At 36.5% G+C, this 21,068-nt stretch overlaps 1 protein-coding gene across 4 annotated transcripts in view; it reads right to left on the bottom strand.

Annotated features, from left to right (window-relative positions):
- Positions 1-21,068, bottom strand: part of ZRANB3 (zinc finger RANBP2-type containing 3) — a 258,579-nt gene that overhangs the window by 58,263 nt on the left and 179,248 nt on the right. For 3 of the 4 annotated variants that reach the window (XM_081241602.1, XM_081241601.1, XM_081241603.1), the window contains 2 exons: positions 16,848-17,019; positions 15,378-15,494 (listed from right to left, as the gene is read on the bottom strand). In XM_081241602.1, coding sequence (XP_081097728.1) covers positions 15,378-15,494; positions 16,848-17,019 — 289 coding nt within the window. Of the gene's footprint in view, positions 1-2,134; positions 2,928-15,377; positions 15,495-16,847; positions 17,020-21,068 lie in introns of those variants that run through there. The other variant, XM_081241604.1, reaches the window with a different exon arrangement.

The following is a 21,068-nucleotide window of genomic DNA, read 5'->3' as shown; positions in this document are numbered from 1 at the left end:
AAAAATAACTGGCATTTCTCTTAAAATGGTTTTCTCTAAAAATGAGACATTGTTACAAAGTACCAGAAAATAACCAAGAGTTCACATACAACTTACATCTGTTTTTTTCTAGGAGAGTATTAGGCTGATCCTAAATCTAAAGAATCTGTTCAAGACTTGCGGTTGCCAAGGGGAAGGGAGGGGATGGGGAAGGATGGATTGGGAGGGTCGGACTAGCAGATGTAAACTATTATATGTAGAATAGATAAACAACAAGTTCCTACTGTGTAGCACAGGAAACTATATTCAATATTCTGTGACAAACCATAATGGAAAAGAATATAAAAAGGAATGTATACATATATAACTGAATCATTGTGCTGTACAGCAGAAACTAAAACAACATTGTCAATCAACTATACTTCAATTAAAAAAAAGAATCTGTTCATTTTCATCGATTATATTCTCAACAAATATTACAGAGAAATAAAAATAATGTTATAGAGGAAGAAAAGTAATTATAATTATCTGCGATCCTTCAGTAACTGACTTTGTACTAGCAACATTTATTATTTTATGGTCTTTTCCTTTGTTTAGTGTTTATCATCATTTACTGCTTATCATTATCATTTAATTTCTTATTAAGAAATATCTGAAAAAGAGATCTCAATAATGTAAAAACAAACATACTTAAAACTTATACAGCCTCTATCCCCCAAAGAAGTACAAGTACTTAATCTCAAAAGGCAGAACAGCATAAATGTTTATACAGCACACAGATGACATGTCAACACCATTATATAGTATCACACTGTATATATGAAAAATTATCATATTAATATGACCTAATTTGCTGACATGTCCTAATTTGAAACACTGATACTGTATTCCCATCTGCCTAAGACATTACAGGATATAAGAAAAAGAGAAAAGATGAGAGCAGACAAAGAAACCTAACCTGGAGATCTATAAAACTAGGATAGATGGAGACCCATTTTCTGGAAGACGTTATGCATAACTCTGCCTGGAGTAAAGTAAGAGTGGATGACCCACAGAGGTCCTTTCTAGCCCTAACCACAATGAATGGACAGTGTTACAACAGTGATATAGATGGATGTGGGAAGTACTTGCTTCCTCAGAATATCTGACAAGAACAAGATTTTACACTTTACGTGTTATTTATTATGAAGTTATAGCCTTTAAAAAATTAAATATCACAAATCACGAAGAGTTTGTTTTACTTTAGGTAGTAATTAAGTATATGGCTCTAAAATTGCATATCCTGGGGAATTCCCTGGCGGTCCAGTGGTTAGGACTCCCTGCTTTCACTGCTGAGGGCCCGGGTTTGATCCCTGCTCAGGCAACTAAGATCCCACAAGCCTCGTGGCGTGGCCAAATAAATAAATAAAATAATAAAATAAAATAGCACATCCTATAAGTATACTCACACAAATGCATTTACTTGAAAACTCATTATTTACTTTAAATGTTCCTTCTTACTCTCATCAAGATTTTCAAATTTATATAAACTATCATTCGATAGTTCTAATTATCCTTAAATTTCTCGACTTAATTGTTCAAGTGATTCAATAAAAAGAAAAGTATTTCCGATATGATGCTGCAGAGTACAAAGCAAATCTTCTATTACCTCATAGCTCTAGCCTTGCTGAATTTGGCACAGATTGTACTGAATGGGGAACTATGCAGAAAAGGTATCTCCTGTTTTTCCCAGTCTCCGTGAATGGCAGAAACATGAACCCAGTTGGCCAAGCAAAAAAATCTAGATTCTACTTTTACCCTCTCCTCCATATTCAGTCGAACACCAATGTCTTAATATATTTTGAATTATTCTTTCTTTCCAGTTAAGATGTGGCACAGCCACTACCCTTGGTTCAGATCACCTAGGTGACCAGTGGGGCATCCCAACTGGATTCCCTGCCTACAGGCTTATTCCTCCCAATGCATTCTCCACACACAGGCATACCTTGGAGATACTGCAGATTCAGTTCCAGACCACAGAAATAAAGCAAATATTACAAGAAAGTGAGTCACATGAATTTTTTGGTTTCCCAGTGCGTTAGAAAGTTATGTTTAAACTATGCTGTAGTCCAGGAAGTGTGCAATAGCATTATGTCTAAAAGAATGATGTACATACCTTAATTTAAAAATACTTTATTGCTAAAAGATGCTAACCATCTGGGCCTTCAGCGTGTCATAATCTTTTTGCTGGTGGAGCATCGTGCCTAGATGTTGATGGCTGCTGACTGATCAGGGTGATGGTTGCTGAAGGCTGGGGTGGCTGTAGCAGTACCTTAAAATAACACTGAAGTTTGCTGCATTAATCGACTCTTCCTTTCACAAACAATTTCCTTGTAGCATGCAATGCTGTTTGATAGCATTCTACCACAGTAGAAGTTCTTTCAAAACTGGAATCAATCCTCTCAAACTCTGCCATTGCTTTATCAACTAAATTTATGTCATATTCTAAATCCTTTGTCATTTCAACAAACTTCACCAGGAATAGATTCAATCTCAAGAAACCACTTTCTTTGCTTATCCATGAAAGTAACCCCTTTCCACTAAAGTTTTACCATGAGATTGCAGCAATTCAGTCAGATCTTGAGGCTCCACTTTTAATTCTAGTTCTCTTGCTATTTTCCACCGCGTCTGAAGTTACTTCCTCCACTGAAGTCTTGAACCCCTCAAAGTCATCCAGGAGGGTTGGACTCCAACTTCCTTCGAACTCCTGTTAATGTTGATATTTTGACCTCTTCCCATGAATCACAAATGTTCTTAATGGCATCTAGAATGGTGAATCCTTTCCAGAAGGTTTTCAATTTACTTTGCCCAGATCTAAATGAGGAATCACTATTTATGGCAGCTACAGCCTTATGAAATATATTTCTTAAAGAATAAGTGTTGGGCTTCCCTGGTGGCGCAGTGGTTGAGAGTCCGCCTACTGATGCAGGGGACACGGGTTTGTGCCCCGGTCCGGGAAGATCCCACATGCCGCGGAGCAGCTGGGCCCGTGAGCCATGGCTGCTGAGCCTGCGCGTCCAGAGCCTGTGCTCTGCAACGGGAGAGGCCACAACAGTGAGAGGCCCGCACACTGCAAAAAAAAAAAAAAAAAAAAAAGAATAAGTGTTGAAAGTTGAAATAGTTCCATGATCCATGGGGCTACAGAATAGATATTGTGTTAGCAGGCATGAAAACAACATGAATCTCAATTTATGTCTCCATCAGACCAGGTACATTGTCAATGAGCAGTAGTATTTTGAAAGAAATCTTTTCTGAGCACTGTTCTCAACAGTGGGCTTAAAATATTCAGTAAACAATGTTGTAAACAGATATGCTGTCAACCAGGTTTTTTTGTTCCATCTATACAGCACAGGCAAAGTAGATTTAGCAAAATTCTTAAGGGCCCTAGGATTTTCAGGATGGTAAATGAGCACTTGCTTCAACTTAGAGTCACCAACTGCACTAGCTCCTATCAGGAGAATCAGCCTGTCTTTTGAAGCTTTGAACCCAGACACTGACTTCTCTCTAGCTATAGAAGTCCTAGATGGCATCTTTTTCCAGTAGAAGGCTGTTTCATCTACATTGAAAATCTGTTGTTTAAGGTAGCCACCTTCATTAATTATCTTAGCTAGAGCTTCCGGATAACTTGTTACAGCTTCTACATCAGCACTTGCTGCTTCACCTTGTACTTTTATGTTACAGAGATGACTTCTTTCCTTAAACCTCATGAACCAACCTCTGCTACCTTCAAACTACATAAGTCTCCTACATATGAACAAGTTCCATTCTGAGAGCATGTCTGTAAGTCCAGCAAAGTTAGCCTAGGTACCCAACTAACACAATTGGCTATATACTGCTGCTTTTACGCTTGCTTCCGGACATCCTGGGCTGGAAATAAAGATACTGTACTGCTGTACTCTATAGAGGACTGTACGGTAAAGTACAGAAAAGCACAACCACTTGTAGCTGATGCATGCACGTGATAACATATGCCAGACCGTGAACTACCTTACGTGACTGGACACACGAACACATGATCGCATCTTTGAAAGTTCGCAACTTGAAGGTTCGTATGTAGGGGACTTACTGTATTCTTCTGTAGCTTCCTCACCTCTCTCAGCCTTCAAAGAATTGATGAGAGTTAGGGCCTTGCTCTAGATTAGGCTTTGGCTTGAGGGAATGTTGTGGCTGGTTTGACTTCCTATCCAGACCACTAAAACTTTCTCCATATCATCAGTAAGACAGTTTTCCTTTCTTAGCATTCGTGTGTTCACTGGAGTTATATATATATATATATATATATATATATATATAATTATTATATATTTATGTATGTATTTATGTATGTATATACACATAATAATATATAATAATTAATGTCTATATCTATATATATCTATATATATCTATATATATCTATATAGATATATATATATATATGTGCATTTATTTATTTATTTGGCTGCACCGGGTCTTAGTTGCAGCACGCAGGATCTTCATTGCAGCACACAGGATCTTCACTGCGGCATGCAGGATATTTAGTTGTGGCATGCAGGATGTAGTTTCCTGACCAGGAATTGAACGGAGGCCACCTGCATGAGGAGCGAGGAGTCTTAACCACTGGACCACCAGGGAAGTCCCTGGGGTAACACTTTTAAATTCCTTCAAGAATTTTTCCTTTTCAGTCACAACCTGGCTAACTGTTTGGTGCAAGAGGCCTAGCTTTCAGCCTGTCTCAGTTTTCAACATGCCTTCTTCACTAAGCTTAATCATTCTCATCTTTTAATTTAAAGTGAGAGACATGCAACTGTTCCTTTCAATCGAACACTTAAAGGCCATTGTATGGTTATTAATTGACCTAATTTCAATATTGCTGTGTCTCAGCAAATAGTGAGGCCCGAGGAGAAGGAGAGAGATGGGGGAATGGCTGGCTGGAGAGCAGTCAGAACACACACAATTATTGGTTAACTTCACCATCTTATATGGGCACTGTTCAAGGCACCCCAAAATAATTACAATATCAACATCAAAGATGACTGATCACAGATCACCATAACAAATATAATAATAATGACAAAGTCTGAAATATTGCGAGAATTGCCAAAATGTGACCCAGGGACACGAGTTAGCAAATGCTGTTGGAAAAATAATGCCAATGAGACTTGCTGGATGCAGGGTTGCCACAAACCCTCAGCTTGTAAAAAAAAATATGCGATCTACAAAGTGCAATAAAGTGAGGCTCAACAAAATGAGGCATGCCTGCAGCTACAGTTCTTTTTCTAAAGCGCAAATCTGATCACTTTACTCTACCCCACAATATCTGATTGCTCCGAACCCTTAGGATAAATTACACACTGTGAACTGTGACCTTCATGATGTGGTACTGCTCTCTGTGGTCTCCAACCTAGTCTCTCTCAGAATTCCTCTCTGACATACCAGGCTTTTGCCATGACCTACTTTTGGTTTCCCAAATACACCATTCCTGGTTAATCTTTGTGAGTTTGCACAAATGATTCATGTGCTGAAATACATTCCATCAGCTCCATCCCATTCCCATTTCACTCCCCTCTGCTTTGGTTTGCTAAATCTTAACTTGTTCATTCCTTGGAACATTTTTCCTGAATCCCCAAGACTTGGCCAAGTATCTTCTCCCATGTCCTTCCAAAATATTCTGTTTTTTAAGCCCTAAATATGCTCTATTGTATTTGAACATTTACTTTTACTGTCTTCCCCAACAGACTCCAAGTTCCTTGAGAGGTAGGAACTACATAGTTCCTACTACATAGTTCCATAGTGTAGAGGTAATCTACACCATGTCTTGTTCACCATGCCTCTCTAGCACCAAGCATAATCCTTGCCACATAGTAAGCACTCAGTAAATGTCTGTTGAATTAGGAAAACATTTAGCCAAAGAAAGGAAGCTTCAACTGTTAGTATGCACACAACATAGTAACCAATTTATAATCTGTGGTATTTTAGAAATTCATTTACAAATAGGTTTGGGAGAACTCTGAAACACATTTTCACATGGAAACAATATTAAATGTAATAACCAGATACCTCCCCTCAAAGTTACCTATATCTATAATGTAGGAAGTCGGGGTAGCCTTCTGCTACCAATAATCTTTGGGAATATATTCCAATCTGGGAAACTGACTTTTCATCTCCTTTCTTTTTCTTCAAGGATCCTAGGAATTAGGTGCAACTTCCTATTGACTATCAACACTTCTGACTTCCAACTAGGGTTTCTTACACACGCAGGAAATTATCTAAAAGGTTCTCATATATATTCTTTTCCTTTGAGCATCATTCTATACTCAGTACTAAGTACAAAGAAAGCTAAGTGAGCAAGCAAACAAACAAAAAACAAGATAGTTATTAACTCTAAGAAAAACAATAGCTGTCAAAGAAATGTAATTATACCTCAACTGTGAAATGTTTAACAGTCATTATACTGTAAACAACAAACACTGATAAAACCAAAAATTATGATATGGGAAAATGGAACAGGGGGAATGTATTGCAAATATTTTCTTCCAATCTATATTTTGCATTACCATTTTTACAGCAGTGTTTTTCATACACAATAATTTTAAACACCATAAATTTTAAAGTTTTGAGTCCCATTTGTTTTTCCTTTAAAGTATGTGCTTTTTGTATCCTATCTAAAAAAATGTTCCTACCCAAAGGATGGGATATTTTAAAATATGTATGCTACTAAAAGTTTTATAAATTATCTTTTATATTTAAGTCTATGGTTCACTTCAAGTTAATTTTTATGTATGGTGTGAAATAACGATAAAGGCTCTTTTTTTTTTTTTCTTATGGATATCTAATTGTCCTAGTACCATTTGTTGAAAAGACTATCATTTCCCTATTGGGTTATCTTGTCCCCTTTCCTAAGATCAGTTGACAATCAATATGAATGGCTATTTCTGATCTCCCTTTTCTGGTTCATTAAATGTCTATTCTTATGCCAATATCACAAAGTTTTATCACTGTAATTTTATAGTAAGTATTTATATTATGTAGTGTGAGTCTCCCCAACTTCATTCAGAATTATTTTGGCTACAGTAAGTCCTTTGTGTTGCTTCATAAATTTTACATTCAGTTTGTCAATTTCAATAAAAAAGACTACAGGGATTTTGATTAACACTGTACTATAAATTAATTTACAAAGAACAGGCATCTTAACAATATCAAATCTTCTGATTCATGAACACGATCTATCTTGTCATTTAAGTTTGCTTTACATTCTCTAAACAATGTTTCATAGTTTTCACTGAATATTTTTTGCTGAATTTATTCCAAAATTAGCTCATGTTTATTGATGCTATTGTAAATTGTATATTACAAATTTCAATTTCCAATTTTTCATTGCTAGTATATGGAACTACAAATGATTTTTGTATCTTGAACATGAATCCTGTGACCTTGATAAATTCAATCATTAGTTCTAGTAGCTTGAAGTGTTCTTTGATTTTCTATGTAGACAATCATGTTGTCCTTTTCAATCTGCATACCTTTTATTCCTTTCTCTAGGCTATTGCACAGTTATGAAAACAATGTTGAAGCAAACAGTGATGAACTGAAGTGGTGAGAGCAGACTTTCTTATTTTGTTCCTGATCTTAGGGAATAGCATTCAGTCTTTGAGCATTAACTATGATGTTAGTTGTAAGTTTTTCAAAAATGCCTTTTACTGGGATGAGGACGTCCCTTTCTGCTCCTAGTCTGCTGAGATGTTTTTTATCATGAATGGATGTGGAATCTATCAAATGTTTTCATTGGGATAATCGAATGGTTTTCCATTTTTACTTTGTTAATGTGGTGAAATACCGTGATTAATCAATCTAATGTTATACAAACTTTGCATTGCTGGTATAAATACTTTTTAACATACTGGTGGATTTAATTTGCTAATATTTTGTTAAGGATTTTTATATTCATAAAGGATATTGGTCTGTAGTTCTATTCTGATGTGTCTGTGTGGTTTTGGTATCAGAGTAATTCCACTTCATAAAATTATTTGAGAGATATTTATTCCTCTTCTGTTTTCTAAAAAAGTTTTAGTTAATAGATATGCACATATTTCTGACTGTTATGAGTCAGAAAGAATTGACTCCTTTATCTTTATGTAAGTTTCCTCTCTAATTCTGGTAATATTTTTTGCTCTGAAGCCTACATCATTTCATATTAATATATTTACTTCATCTTTCTTTTGATTATTGTTTTCATCCATTTATTTTTAACCTTTAGCCTTTGTATTTAAAGAGAACTTCTTACAGATATCATACAATTTATGCAATCTGACAATTCCTGTCTTTTAATTGCTGGGTTTAGAGCATTTACACTTAATACAATTATTGATAAAACTGGATTTAAATCTACCATTTTGTAAGTTGCTTCCTATTTGATGGAGTTGTTCTTTGTTCCTTTATCTTCCTTTTCTTCTTTTGGATTAACTTGAATTTCTTCTGTCATTAGATTACTTTATTGTGTCCACTATATATACATCTTAAAACTTTTTATTTTGAAATAAGTTTAGACACATGAGAGGCTGCAAAAATAATACAGAGTCCCCATGTACCCTTAATCTAGCTTCCCCTAATGATCACTTCTTATATAATTATAGTGCAATATCAACACCAGAAAATTACATTGGAATAATGATATTTTCTATCACTATAATTCTACCATTTTGAAAATGTTATAAAAATGGTGCCAGGATGTATGTAAACTTTTGATATTGGCTTCTTTCACTAAGTATAATGCTTTTGCATTTATCAATAGTTCATTCCTTTTAATGGAGTATTCCATTATATGGATGTACTACAATTTGTTTGAAGGACATTTGGGTTGTTTCCAAGTTTGGGGTTATTATGAATAAATTCTTGTAAAGATGTTTGTGTAAACCCAAGTTTTCATTTCTCTAAGATAAATATCCTGGTCCAGGAAGATCCCACATGCCGAGGAGCAACTAAGCCCAGGTGCCACGACTACTGAGCCCGTGCTCTAGAGCCCGCAAACCACTACTGAGCCTGCATGCCACAGCTACTGAAGCCTGCATGCCTAGAGCCCATGCTCCGCAACAAGAGAAGCCACCAATTGAGAAGTCTGCGCACCGCAACAAAGAGTAACCCCCGCTCACTGCAAGTGGAGAAAGTCTGCGTGCAGCAACAAAGACCCAATGCAGCCAAAAACAAACAAACAAACAAACAAACAAATAAATGTATTTTTTAAAAAAAGAAATGGGGGCTAGATACCCTGCAAGAAATTTGGATTAAAAAAAAAAGTTTACATTTTTTTATGATTTACATTTTTCATGATTACCTTTGTTTTTTTTTTTTTTTTTTTTTTTTTTGCGGTACGCAGGCCTCTCACTGTTGTGGCCTCTCCCGTTGCGGAGCACAGTCTCCGGACGTGCAGGCTCAGCGGCCATGGCTCATGGGGCCAGCCGCTCCGTGGCATGTGGGATCTTCCCGGACCGGGGCACGAACCCGTGTCCCCTGCATCGGCAGGCGGACTCTCAACCACTGCACCACCAGGGAAGCCCGTGATTACTTTTTATCTCAACTATTGGCTTATAAGCTGATTGAAATAATTATTTTTTCTCTGATACTATGTTTTTATTTCTAGCATTTTCATTTTACTGTCTTTACAGTTTCTATATTTCTTCTGAAATTTTCCATCTTTTTCATTTATGTTGTTTACCTTTTCTACTAGCTCCTTTAACATATTATTCATAGCTTTCTTAAAGTCCTTGTCTAATAGTTCTAAAATCTGAGTTATTTCTCCATCTGGCTTTATAGATTACATTATCTTTGGCAATGGATGATGTTTTTTTAAATTGCTTTTTTGTTTTTTTCATAATTTCTATTAAATACTAGAAATTATGTGTGGAAGAACAGGACAGACTGAGATAAATTATATTTACACTCAAAAAAGGGCAAGCTTCTTTTTCTATCAGGGTGATAGTATGTGAGGGACTGCGACAATCTAGTCAATACTGAATTCTATTTAGGTTCTCTTGCTTTACCTTCAGTGCACCACAAATTTGAAATGTCCCCAACAGTGGGATGCTTCTACCTTGCAAAAGTGTGTGCCAAGAATTCTTCTAAGTGTCCCAACTGCACTCTAAGCTTTCAGCAGTCCCTGCATGCCTGCACTATAGAGGGAAGTCTCTCTCCCCCAGTACTAGATTAATCTTGATGGTTTCTCATTGTTCAGTTCATGATAATGGATGGAAGATTTCTTGGATCTACAGGTAGCACATCAGTATAAGGTAGGCCCTTTGCTCCAGCTGAGTCTTGGAGGTGTGGTTTTCCTGGTGTTTCTGTCCCTCTCCCCTAAGACAACCAAACTATGTCATATAACTGTGGGTGGTCCTGGGCAGGACAGAGGTTCCTGCCTCTCCTCCAGTAGTAACAGATTTCTGTCTTAATAAAGGTCCTGATTTCAATAGGGTTTCCTGCCCAACTCCCAGGTGTAGATGGCTTTTGTTTCTGTTCAGCCCCCAGAAGCAGCTGATCCTGAACTGGGCTTTGGAGCCTCGGGGAAGGGGACTTTACCTCTCTCACAGTGGCTTAAGGCTTTTGATTAGTGTGAGTTGAGAAAAGGGTCCAGGAAATAGGCAGGGTACTGTGCTTGTATGCTACCGGTAGGGGTGTTCTCTCATCTCCTAGTCAGCATGTGGTAGAGGCCAATGGAAATAAAGCTTGTGAGTGAGTATGGACTCCCTGTGTCAGGAACCCCTATTATTTTGGACTGTCATGGCAGCCTATGCTCAGCTTTTATAATTTTGTTATATTTTATCTGTTTTCTTCTTATCCACTTTTATGGTAGCTACCTTCTTACTGCTGTTCTGCCAAAGGAAAACATTTTATGTCTCATCTCTCCTCTCAACAAACTTGGAAAAGAAGGAAATTTTCTCAACCTAGGAAAGGGCATCAGTAAAAATCTTAAAGATAACATCATAATCAATGGTGAAAGACTGAATGCTTTCTTTCTAAGACTGGCAGCAGGGAAGGCTATTCAACCCTACCACTTCTGTTCAAAATTGTACTTTTGTTCCTTCAATGTGATAGGCAACAAAAATAAATAAAAGGCATACAGATTACAGGGAAGAAATAAAAGTACCTTTATATGCAGACAAAATGATGTCTATGTAAAAAATCACAAACAATTTACCAAAAAGCCATAAGAACTAATAAGTGAGTGCAGCAAGGTTACAAAATAAAAGATTAATATACAAAAATCAATAAAAATCCTGTATTTAGCAATGAAAAAGTAGAAATTTAAAAGTACTATTTACAAGAGCATAAAAAGACATGAAATACCTAGAAATAAATCTAACAAAATGTATTCAAGACAACTAGAAAGCATTGCTGGGAGAAATTAAAGACCTAAATCAAAAGAGAGAGATACTTTCTTCATGGATCAGGAGATTGAATAATATTAAGAAGTCAATACTCAATACCACCTCACACCTGTTAGAACAGCTATTATCAAAAAGAGAGGAAATAACGAGTGCTGACGAGAATGTATAGAAAGGGATCCCTTGTGCACTATTGGTGGAAATGAAAATTGGTGCAGTTGATATGGAAAATTGTGTGGAGGCTCCTCAAAAATTTAGATGGAACCACCATATGATCCAGCAATTCCACTTTCAGGTATTTATCCAAGAAAATGAAAACACTAATTCAAAAAGATATATGCACCCCCATGTTCACTGCAACATTATTTACAATAGCCAAGACAACAAAAGTGTCCACTGATGTATAAATGGATAAAGAAAATGTGGTACATAGGGGACTTCCCTGGTGGCGCAGTGGTTAAGAATCCACCTGCCAATGCAGGGGACATGGGTTCCATCTTGGGTCTGGGAAGATCCCACATGCCATGGAGCAACTAAGCCCGTGCACCACATCTACTGAGCCTGCGCTCTAGAGCCCGCCAGCCACGACTACTGAAGCCCACATGCCTAGAACCCGTGCTCTGCAACAACAGAAGCCACTGCAATGAGAAGCCCGTGCACCGCAATGAAGCATAGCCCCCACTCACTGCAACTAGAGAAAGCCGTGCGTAGCAATGAAGACCCAAAGCAGCCAAAAAAAAAAAAAAATGTGGTATGTATATATATACACAAGGAATATAATTGAGTCATAATAAAGAAAGAAATCTTGCCATTTGCAACAACATGTATTGTTGAGGGTATTATGCTAATAAGCAAAATAAATCAGACAGAGAAACTCAAATACCTTATGATCTCACTTATATGTGAAATCTTAAAAAACAAACAAACAACTCCAACCCCCACCCCACCAAGCTCACAGATACAGAGAACAGACTGGTGGTTGACAGGGGCAAGGGGTTGGGGGCAGTGAGTGAAATGGGTAAAGGAGGTTAAAAGGAACAAACTTCCAGTTATAAAATAAATGGGTCACGGGACGTAATATACAGCATGGTGACAGTAGTTAATGACACTGTGTTGCATGTTTGAAAGTTGCTAAACAAGTGGATCTTAAGAGTTCTCATCACAAGAAAAAAATTTTTGTGAGTATACATGGTGATGGATGTTAACTGAACTTACTGTGGTGATCATTTTGCAATATATACAAGCATCAAATCATTATGTTTTACACCTGAAACTAATATAACGTCTTATGTCAACTGTATCTCAATTTAAAAAAAGAAGTCAGGGCCTCCCTGGTGGCGCAGTGGTTGAGAGTCCGCCTGCGGATGCAGGGGATACGGGTTCGTGCCCCGGTCTGGGAGGATCCCATATGCCGCGGAGCGGCTGGGCCCGTGAGCCATGGCCACTGGGCCTGCGCATCCGGAGCCTGTGCTCCGCAACGGGAGAGGCCACGACAGTGAGAGGCCCGCATACCGCAAAAAGAAAAAAAAAAAAAAAAAAAAAAGAAGTCAATTCTTACAAATTAATCCATAGATTCAAAACAATTCCAATCAAAATTGTACATACTTAAGCTAATTCTAAAAACTCATAAGGAAAAGCAAAGGACTTATAAGGGACAGCACAATTTTGAATAAGAATAAAGTAGGGGTGAACACCGTGTGATTTCAAGACTTATTGTAAAGGTAGAGTAATCAAGCCAATGTAGTATTCTGTAAGGTCAGATGTATAGATCAATGAAACAGAATAGAAAGTTCAGAAACAGACCTATACATATATAACCAAGTGATTTTTTATGAAGGTGCCAAGATAACTCAATGAGGGAAAAACTGTCTTTCCAACAAAGAGTGCTGGAACAACTGAAAATCCATATGCAAACAAACAAACAAAAAAACCCCAAAATCAGAAAACAAACTGAACCTCCACTCTGAACAAGCCACCACAATGAGAAGCCTGAGTACCGCAACAAAGAGTAGCCCAAAGAGTAGCCCCCCACTGTCTGCAACTAGAGAAAGCCTGTGTGCAGCAACAAATACCCAGCGCAGCCAAAAATAAATAAATAAATTTACATATATATATATAAAAAAACAGAAATGGGATCTACAGACTTGGAAGAATTATTTGGAAATGACATATATCTTAAGAGAATTTGTTTCCAAAATATATCAAGGGCTCTTATAACCCAATATAAATATGGGCTTGATATGAACACTTTTCAAAAAAAAAATGAATGGCTAAAAGGCACATGAAAATATGCTCAATATCGTTAGTCATTAAGAAAAGGCAAGTTAAAATAATCATGAGATACTACTATATACCGAGAAAAATAACTAAAATTAAACAGACTGACAATACTAAGTGCTGACAAAGATATAGGACAACTGGAACTCTGATACATTGCCAGTAGGGATGCAAAATGATATAGCACTTGGAAAAACAATTTCACAGCTTTTTATGAAGTTAAATCTATGCTTTCCATATGACCCAGCAGTCCCAATTCCAGCTATTTACTCAAGGGAAATGAAAATATGTACATACAAAGACTTGTACATGAATGATTAAAACAGGCTTATTCACAATAGCCCAAACTGAGACTATGCCAAATGGCCATTATGTGGTAAAGGAATTTAAAAAAATTGTTATATTAATATAGATATATAAATATTTATGTATCCATACATTGGAATATCAGTCAGCAATATAAATGAAAAAACTAATGGATCAATATTCAAAAGCTTTATGCTAAGTGATAAGCCAGACAAAAGGCTACACACTATAGGATTCCATTTTTGTGACATTCTGGAAAATTCAAAACTATAGTGATAGAAAGCAGATCTGTGACCACCAAAGTCTAGAGGGAAGTGTGACGGAAATGACTACAAAGGTGCATGAGGAAACTCTTGGGGGTAATGCAAATATTCTCTACCTTGATTGCAGTGGTAACTGACTATATGTATTTGTCAAGCCTCATCAAACAATATGTTTTAAAAAGACAAATTTCACTGTATGTGAATTATACCTCAATAAACCTCTCTTTAAAAAATTACATTATAGAGAAAAATAAATTATGTCATAGGGACTTCCCTGGTGGTGCAGGGGTTAAGAATCTGCCTGCCAATGCAGGGAACATGGGTTCCATCCCAGGTCCAGGAAGATCCCACATGCCGCGGAGCAACTAAGCCCGTGTGCCACAGCTACTGAGCCTGTGCTCTAGAGCCCGCAAACCACAACTACTGAAGCCCGCGCGCCTAGAGCCCATGCTCCGCAACAAGGGAGGCCACCACAATGAGAAGCCCGTACACCACAATGAAGAGAAGTAGCCCCCGCTCGCCACAACTAGAGAAAGGCTGCACGCAGCAACGAAGACCCAACGCAGCCAAAAATAAATAAAAAATAAAATTAAAAAAAATGTTATAAAAGATCTCAGAATTGGAGAAAGATGACACTCATTAGTATGTATAAGTTCAACCATGCTGGTAAAAACAGCAGACAATGTGTGATGCATCTACTTGAGAGTCATACTGAGATTTAAAAACTCTGACACCCTCTAATTTGCAGTTTTGGACAAACAGAATGTGAACACATCTATCTGCAGGGATCTAAAAACATAATACCAATTAAAAATGACTGACTTACATAAAAAAAGATTATTTGTAGCAATTATGTAGGAACACCATGGAAAAAGCTGGCAACAAAGATGAATATATATATAAGTCCTTTAAATGAGAAAGTGTAATATATATTATACTCCCTCATCAAAGTATACCCATATATAGAAAAGGATCGATATATGAACAGTTCATTATACTACTGTTTACTTTGAATATGTCTGAATTTTTCCATAATAGAGATTAAAAATTAAATGGCAAAGACATGTTGCAGTATGCAAATAAGCTGCTTAATTAAAAAAATTAAATACATTAAATAATTTGTATCAAGACAAACACATGATGGCCCAGCAATGAATACCTTGGCAATAGCAGTTTGTTTAAACATGTGAGTAATCAACCCCATGACAGTCTTGGTGGCACCTGAATTTGGAGCTCTCATTAATTTTTCCCACTCCTCAAAGCTGGAATTCAATTCCTATGTAGGAGAAAATAATGTTTAGAAATACAGCATAAAGAACATAGCAATTAATGCAATAATGAATCATGTCCTACTTATTTTTTACATAGAAATATATATATATGAAGAAAAATTCCCAAAGGTGCCAGTGTGTTGATTTAAAAAACATCAATTAGTGTGGAGGTAGGTCAGACACATGTTTACGCTAATGACAGAAAGCAATGACAAGGTGTGGGAGGAAACCAAGCCCTTTGCTAACATCATATATCAAACAGCTGAAGGCTTCTCTTACAGAGGAGCATGTAGTCAAGTAAAAATAAAAATTTAAGAAAAATTTTAAATGAAATAAAAATTTTATGTAAAAACAAAAACTTAAAGAACTCACAGTAGCAAAAATATATATGGTAGCAAAGCATTTTTTACTAAAAGCATTGAATTTATTTAAATAAGCATAAAGACTTGGGGAATATTAGTTAAATAAAATGTAACATAGTCATATATTAACTCTTATTTTTCTTTTGTTAAAATAATGGATACAGAAAATCAGATCGTTCTTATTTTACCAATAATATATTGCTCAATGTTTACAAAATTCTTAGTCTCAGCTTTCAAGACAAAACAAGGCAATAAACAGTCTTTGTTGACAAAGTTACATCCAGATTTGAAGAAATTTCAGAGACTATAAAAGCACTGTACTCCCCAAAAGTAAATGTAGACAAGGATTACCTAATCTCGTATTACCAATTCTGGTTTCTAATATGCTGAACTTTACATCTTACAACATGATCACAGAGTTTTAGGATTTCAAGAACAGGGGGCTGGATCCAAATTATCCTAGAAGACAGCTACTCATACTTAAAAAAAAAAAAAAATCCTACAGCAAGAAAAAGAACTTCCCTTGCTAATTATTGGGCTTCACACCCTACATATAATTAGAATTCTTTTTTTCTTTTTTTAACATCTTTATTGGAGTAAAATTGCTTTACAATGCTGTGTTAGTTTCTGCTTTATAACAAAGTGAATCAGTTATACATATACATATGTCCCCATACTTCTTCCCTCTTGCATCTCCCTTAGAATTCTTAATACTAAGTCTATGTTGCAATTGAAGTGCTTTTTTTCTCTATTTAGCAGAAATATATTTTTTAATGACTAAGATACTAAATCTTTTCACATTATTTGATGACTAAATTTAAATTCTTCCTGCTCTCTTCTTGAAATGACAGAAAGCCAATTCATACAGCTCTATTAATTAAACCTATTTTAAGAAAGTGGACTTTTCCTTCTGTGAAAAATGAAATATGTGCTATCTTTCACAGTATAATTTAAAATGATTTCAAATAAGACTCTCAATCAAACACGGGTTCTCACCTTGGCTGCTGCTGATGGAAGATCAAATGGAATACGCTGTCTGATTTTAGGGGGCAGCTGGGTTAAAACTTCAGCCTTTAATCTTCTAATCATTATGTCACTTAATAGCTGATGAAGTTCATTAAGATTTGATGCCCCTCTGCAATCCCACTGAGGTCTTTTACCAAAATATCTGTTAATATAAAGAAAACACATGTAGCAAAGCTGAACTTTAGAGTAAGAAAACAATTTATCCAGTGTGTTCTTCCTTTTAATGATAAGGAGCCATGACGCTGTTTATTTCTTTTTTTTTTAAGATTTTTTTTTTGACGTGGACCATTTTTAAAGTCTTTATTGAATTTGTTACAATATTGCTTCTGTTTTTATGTTTTGGTGTTTTTGGCCGCGAGGCATGTGGGATCTTAGCTCCCTAACCCGCTCCCTCTGCATTGGAAGGCAAAGTCTTAACCACTGGACTGCCAGGGAAGTCCCTTTACTTTTATTTTTGAATGCAAATTAGTCTCAAAAAGCTCAGCTTTAGAAATAGTAATGAATAAGATTACACATTACTCTCAGCTGTAGTAAATGTTAGTGTTTAAACACAGTGTTTATACTGAGTTAATAAAAGGGTGGGATGAACTGATAACTCTGAATACCACTGCATTTTGGATGACCTCACACATGGCAGTGTGTTTAGCAGATCTAGCCCTAAATAAGCACTAACTGCAAGTACACCAGCCAGTATACGTAACAACCAAAACCTACTAAAATGATTTCTACAAATTCTAGGAGGCAATATTATCTCCCATTGAACTGTTAAGCATAGCAGATAGATCACTTGGTGATCTCTTCTTCCTTTGAACCACTGGATTGACAGCAAAGGAAAAAAAAAGGTACAAATGTACTATGAAAGAGAGATGGAAGAGAAAACATCGGCGGATAAGTGATTTCAACAAACGTTTGTAAGTCAGACAGACAAGCGGTAGCTGACGCGACAAAAGAAAGTAAGCTACAACTTAAAATGTTTGCAGTAGGGAACTTATCCTCTAGATCTCTGAGAAGATCAGAAGTTGGAAGCACCAAGCACTGGGGTAGGTATTAAATCTAGTGGACCTATTGAACTTAGGCATCAGGAGAGCTGGCCTAATAGCATCCCTGAATCACTGTGACAACCCCACACATATCCACAAAATTCCCAATCATCTTCCAGGCGCCAATACTATTAAAAATAGCTACTAGAGAATAATTAACAAAGGAAGAATTCCTGTTAGGTTGTATTATGATTACTAATATTAAAAATTAAATAAATATTCACTTTAGTGGGATTTGGTAGTATATAATGCAAACAGTGTCATTTTGAGAAACCTGGAACTTGGCTGACATTGATTTTTTTTTTTTTAGTTTAATGTATTTTGATAGCAAACATACAGGAATAGTACCAAAAACATTAAAATCATGTATTTGCATGTAGAATTGATTAGAAAAGTATAGGGAATGGATGGAAATACTGTATGATAAAATGACAGACACCACTTTGTTGTCATCAATAAGAAATGTATTTGTTTAAAAAAACTAAGGGCTGGCATTGTAAAAAATTTAATAGGTTTAGTTATAATTGTTACAAATTGAATTACTGAAACTTGTTTATTGAAATATTTTGACTTCCTTTAATGCTTTGTCTCTATATTTATATTAAAACTTTATATACTAATGAAAATGGAAAAATACTTGGAATAACTAACTCTGTCATCTATTTTTCCATTCACAATCAAGATACTTAAGTACATTTTGACCTCACGGTTAAAAAAAAGAAAAAAAATCTAATTTTTGTCAATTTTATCTTGATAAAACTGGGAAAAAAACTGAACAGGAAAAGAATCTAATGTTTAGGACTACAGAAAATGAGAAAAAGATGTTGGGTCTTTTTTTGTTGCCATTAAAATGAATTTTTAAGCACATTCTCCACCTTTGCAAAACATTGGGCAAGTGTACAACATGCTAAGTGGAGATCTTTTAGCACAACTAGTCCACTTTGGTACAGAAAGCACACAGGTGTTGTCACACAGGCTAACCACATAGGCCTCACTTGCCTCCTGCAGAGCACAAAATAGTTGAGCACCACATGCACAGGTCTGTTTTGAAGTCGGAGCAATCTAATTTCAGATGCCACACACTACCAGTACCAGGCCTGTAACAATGAGGTTTCTTCACCCCTCCAGGAGGAGGCACTCTACTGAGAGAAGCTTTTGTAGCTAGTTGCCTCCTGGGTGCTTTGCCACTGGTTGGTTGCAAGCCCTATGCTTGGTGTAAATGATGGTTTAGAGAAATCCTTTCATCCACCCTCCCTAATCCTCACTCCTTCTCTTTTAGCTGGAGTCAGACCCCTTGAGGTGGTATTGACTTTAAAGAGTGTTGGCAACACCACATGCTTCTGAGCCCCCAGACTCAAGTTTGGGGTTCAAAAGGCAAATGAGAAGGGGAGGGAGGGCTAAGAGATGCCACCTGTAAAGACCTGGTCTCTTCCCCTTAAATTTGATGTAAATTATACATACTTTTTGAAATATCCTATTCTTTCTTAAAAACAGCTTTACGAAGATATAATTCATAATTCCATACAATTCACCCACTTAAAAGTGTACAATTCAATAACGGTTTCTAGTATATTCACAGATATGTGCAACTACCACCATCACAGTAAATTTTAGAACATTTTCATCATCTCAGGAAGGAATCTCGGGCTTCCCCAGTGGCACAGTGGTTAAGAATCCGCCTGCCAATGCAGGGGACATGGGTTCGAGCCCTGGTCTGGGAAGATCCCACATGCCACGGAGCAACTAAGCCCATGTGCCACAACTACTGAGCCTGCGCTCTAGAGCCCGCAAGCCACAACTACTGAGCCTGCGCTCTAGAGCCTGTGAGCCACAACTACTGAAGCCCGTGTGCCTGGAGCCCGTGCTCCTCAACGAGAAGCCACTGCAATGAGAAGCCTGCGCACCACAATGAAGAGTAGCCCCCGCTTGCCGCAACTAGAGAAAGCCTGCACGTAGCAACGAAGCCCCAACGCAGCCAAAAAAAAATAAATAAAACAAATAAATTTATTAAGAAAAAATAAGAAAAAGAAGGAACTTCGTAGCCTTTAGCTATCACTCCCTTAACCGCTGTCCTGTCTACCCAGCCCTAAGCAACCACTAATCTATTTTCTGTCTCTAAAGATTTTCCTATTCTGAATTTTCATATATATGGAATCATACAGCACTGTATAGTCTTTTGTGACTAGCGTCTATTACTTAGCATAATATTTTCAAGATTCATCCATGTTGTAGCAAATAATATTCCATTGTATGGATATACCACATTTTGTTTATTCATTTATCTGTTGATAGACATTTGGGTTGTTTCCAACTTTGGGTTTTTATAAACAATGCAGTCAAAATTCATGTACAAGTTTTTTTGTGGACATATACTTTCATTTCTCTTGGGTATATACCTAGGAGTTGAATGGCTGGCTTGCACGGTAATTCTACGTTTAATCATTTGAGGAAGTGCTAGACTGTTTTCCGAAGTAGCTAGACCAGTTTACATTCCAACCAGCAGTGTTCAAGGATTCCAATTTCTCCACGTCTTCATCAACACTTGTTATGTGACTTTTTGAGTTTAGCCATGCTAGTGGGTATGAAGTGGTATCTCACTGAGGTTTCGATTTCTATTTCTCTGATGACTAATGATGTCAAGCATTTTTTTTTCATGGGCTCATTGGCCATTTGTATGTCTTTGTTGGAGAAATGTCTATTCAAATACTTTACCCATTTTTGAATTCGGTTGTCATACTGAGTTGTACGAATTCTTAATATATCTAGATACAAGTCCCGTATAAAATGTATGACTTACAAACAATTTCTCCTATTCTGTGGGCTGTCTTTTCATTTGTTTCTATTTACAATTTTGTTTGCTTAAGTTACCATTTATTTCAGATGTTAAGTCCTAATGTTATTTAACTTGTTGTGTTTAAATAACATTAGAAGTGGGACCTTATAGCATGTTGTTACTTGATGTTGGGAAGAATGATGTACACTGTGAATAAAGAAAGGTGACCAGTCTTTCCCTAATAGGAGCTATTCACCATCTATTTTTATTGTAGCCACTCAAAGTTACTTTTGTATAGATGGCTGCCTATGGCATTTAGCTGCTGGTTTTTATTTTAGAACTATATTCTTAATGAATTTTTTAAAAATCAAAGTGACA

The sequence above is a fragment of the Mesoplodon bidens genome, assembly GCF_964165515.1.
Source record: "Mesoplodon bidens genome assembly, chromosome: 8".
Taxonomy (NCBI): domain Eukaryota; kingdom Metazoa; phylum Chordata; class Mammalia; order Artiodactyla; family Ziphiidae; genus Mesoplodon; species Mesoplodon bidens.
This window is presented reverse-complemented; position numbering and strand designations above follow the sequence as displayed.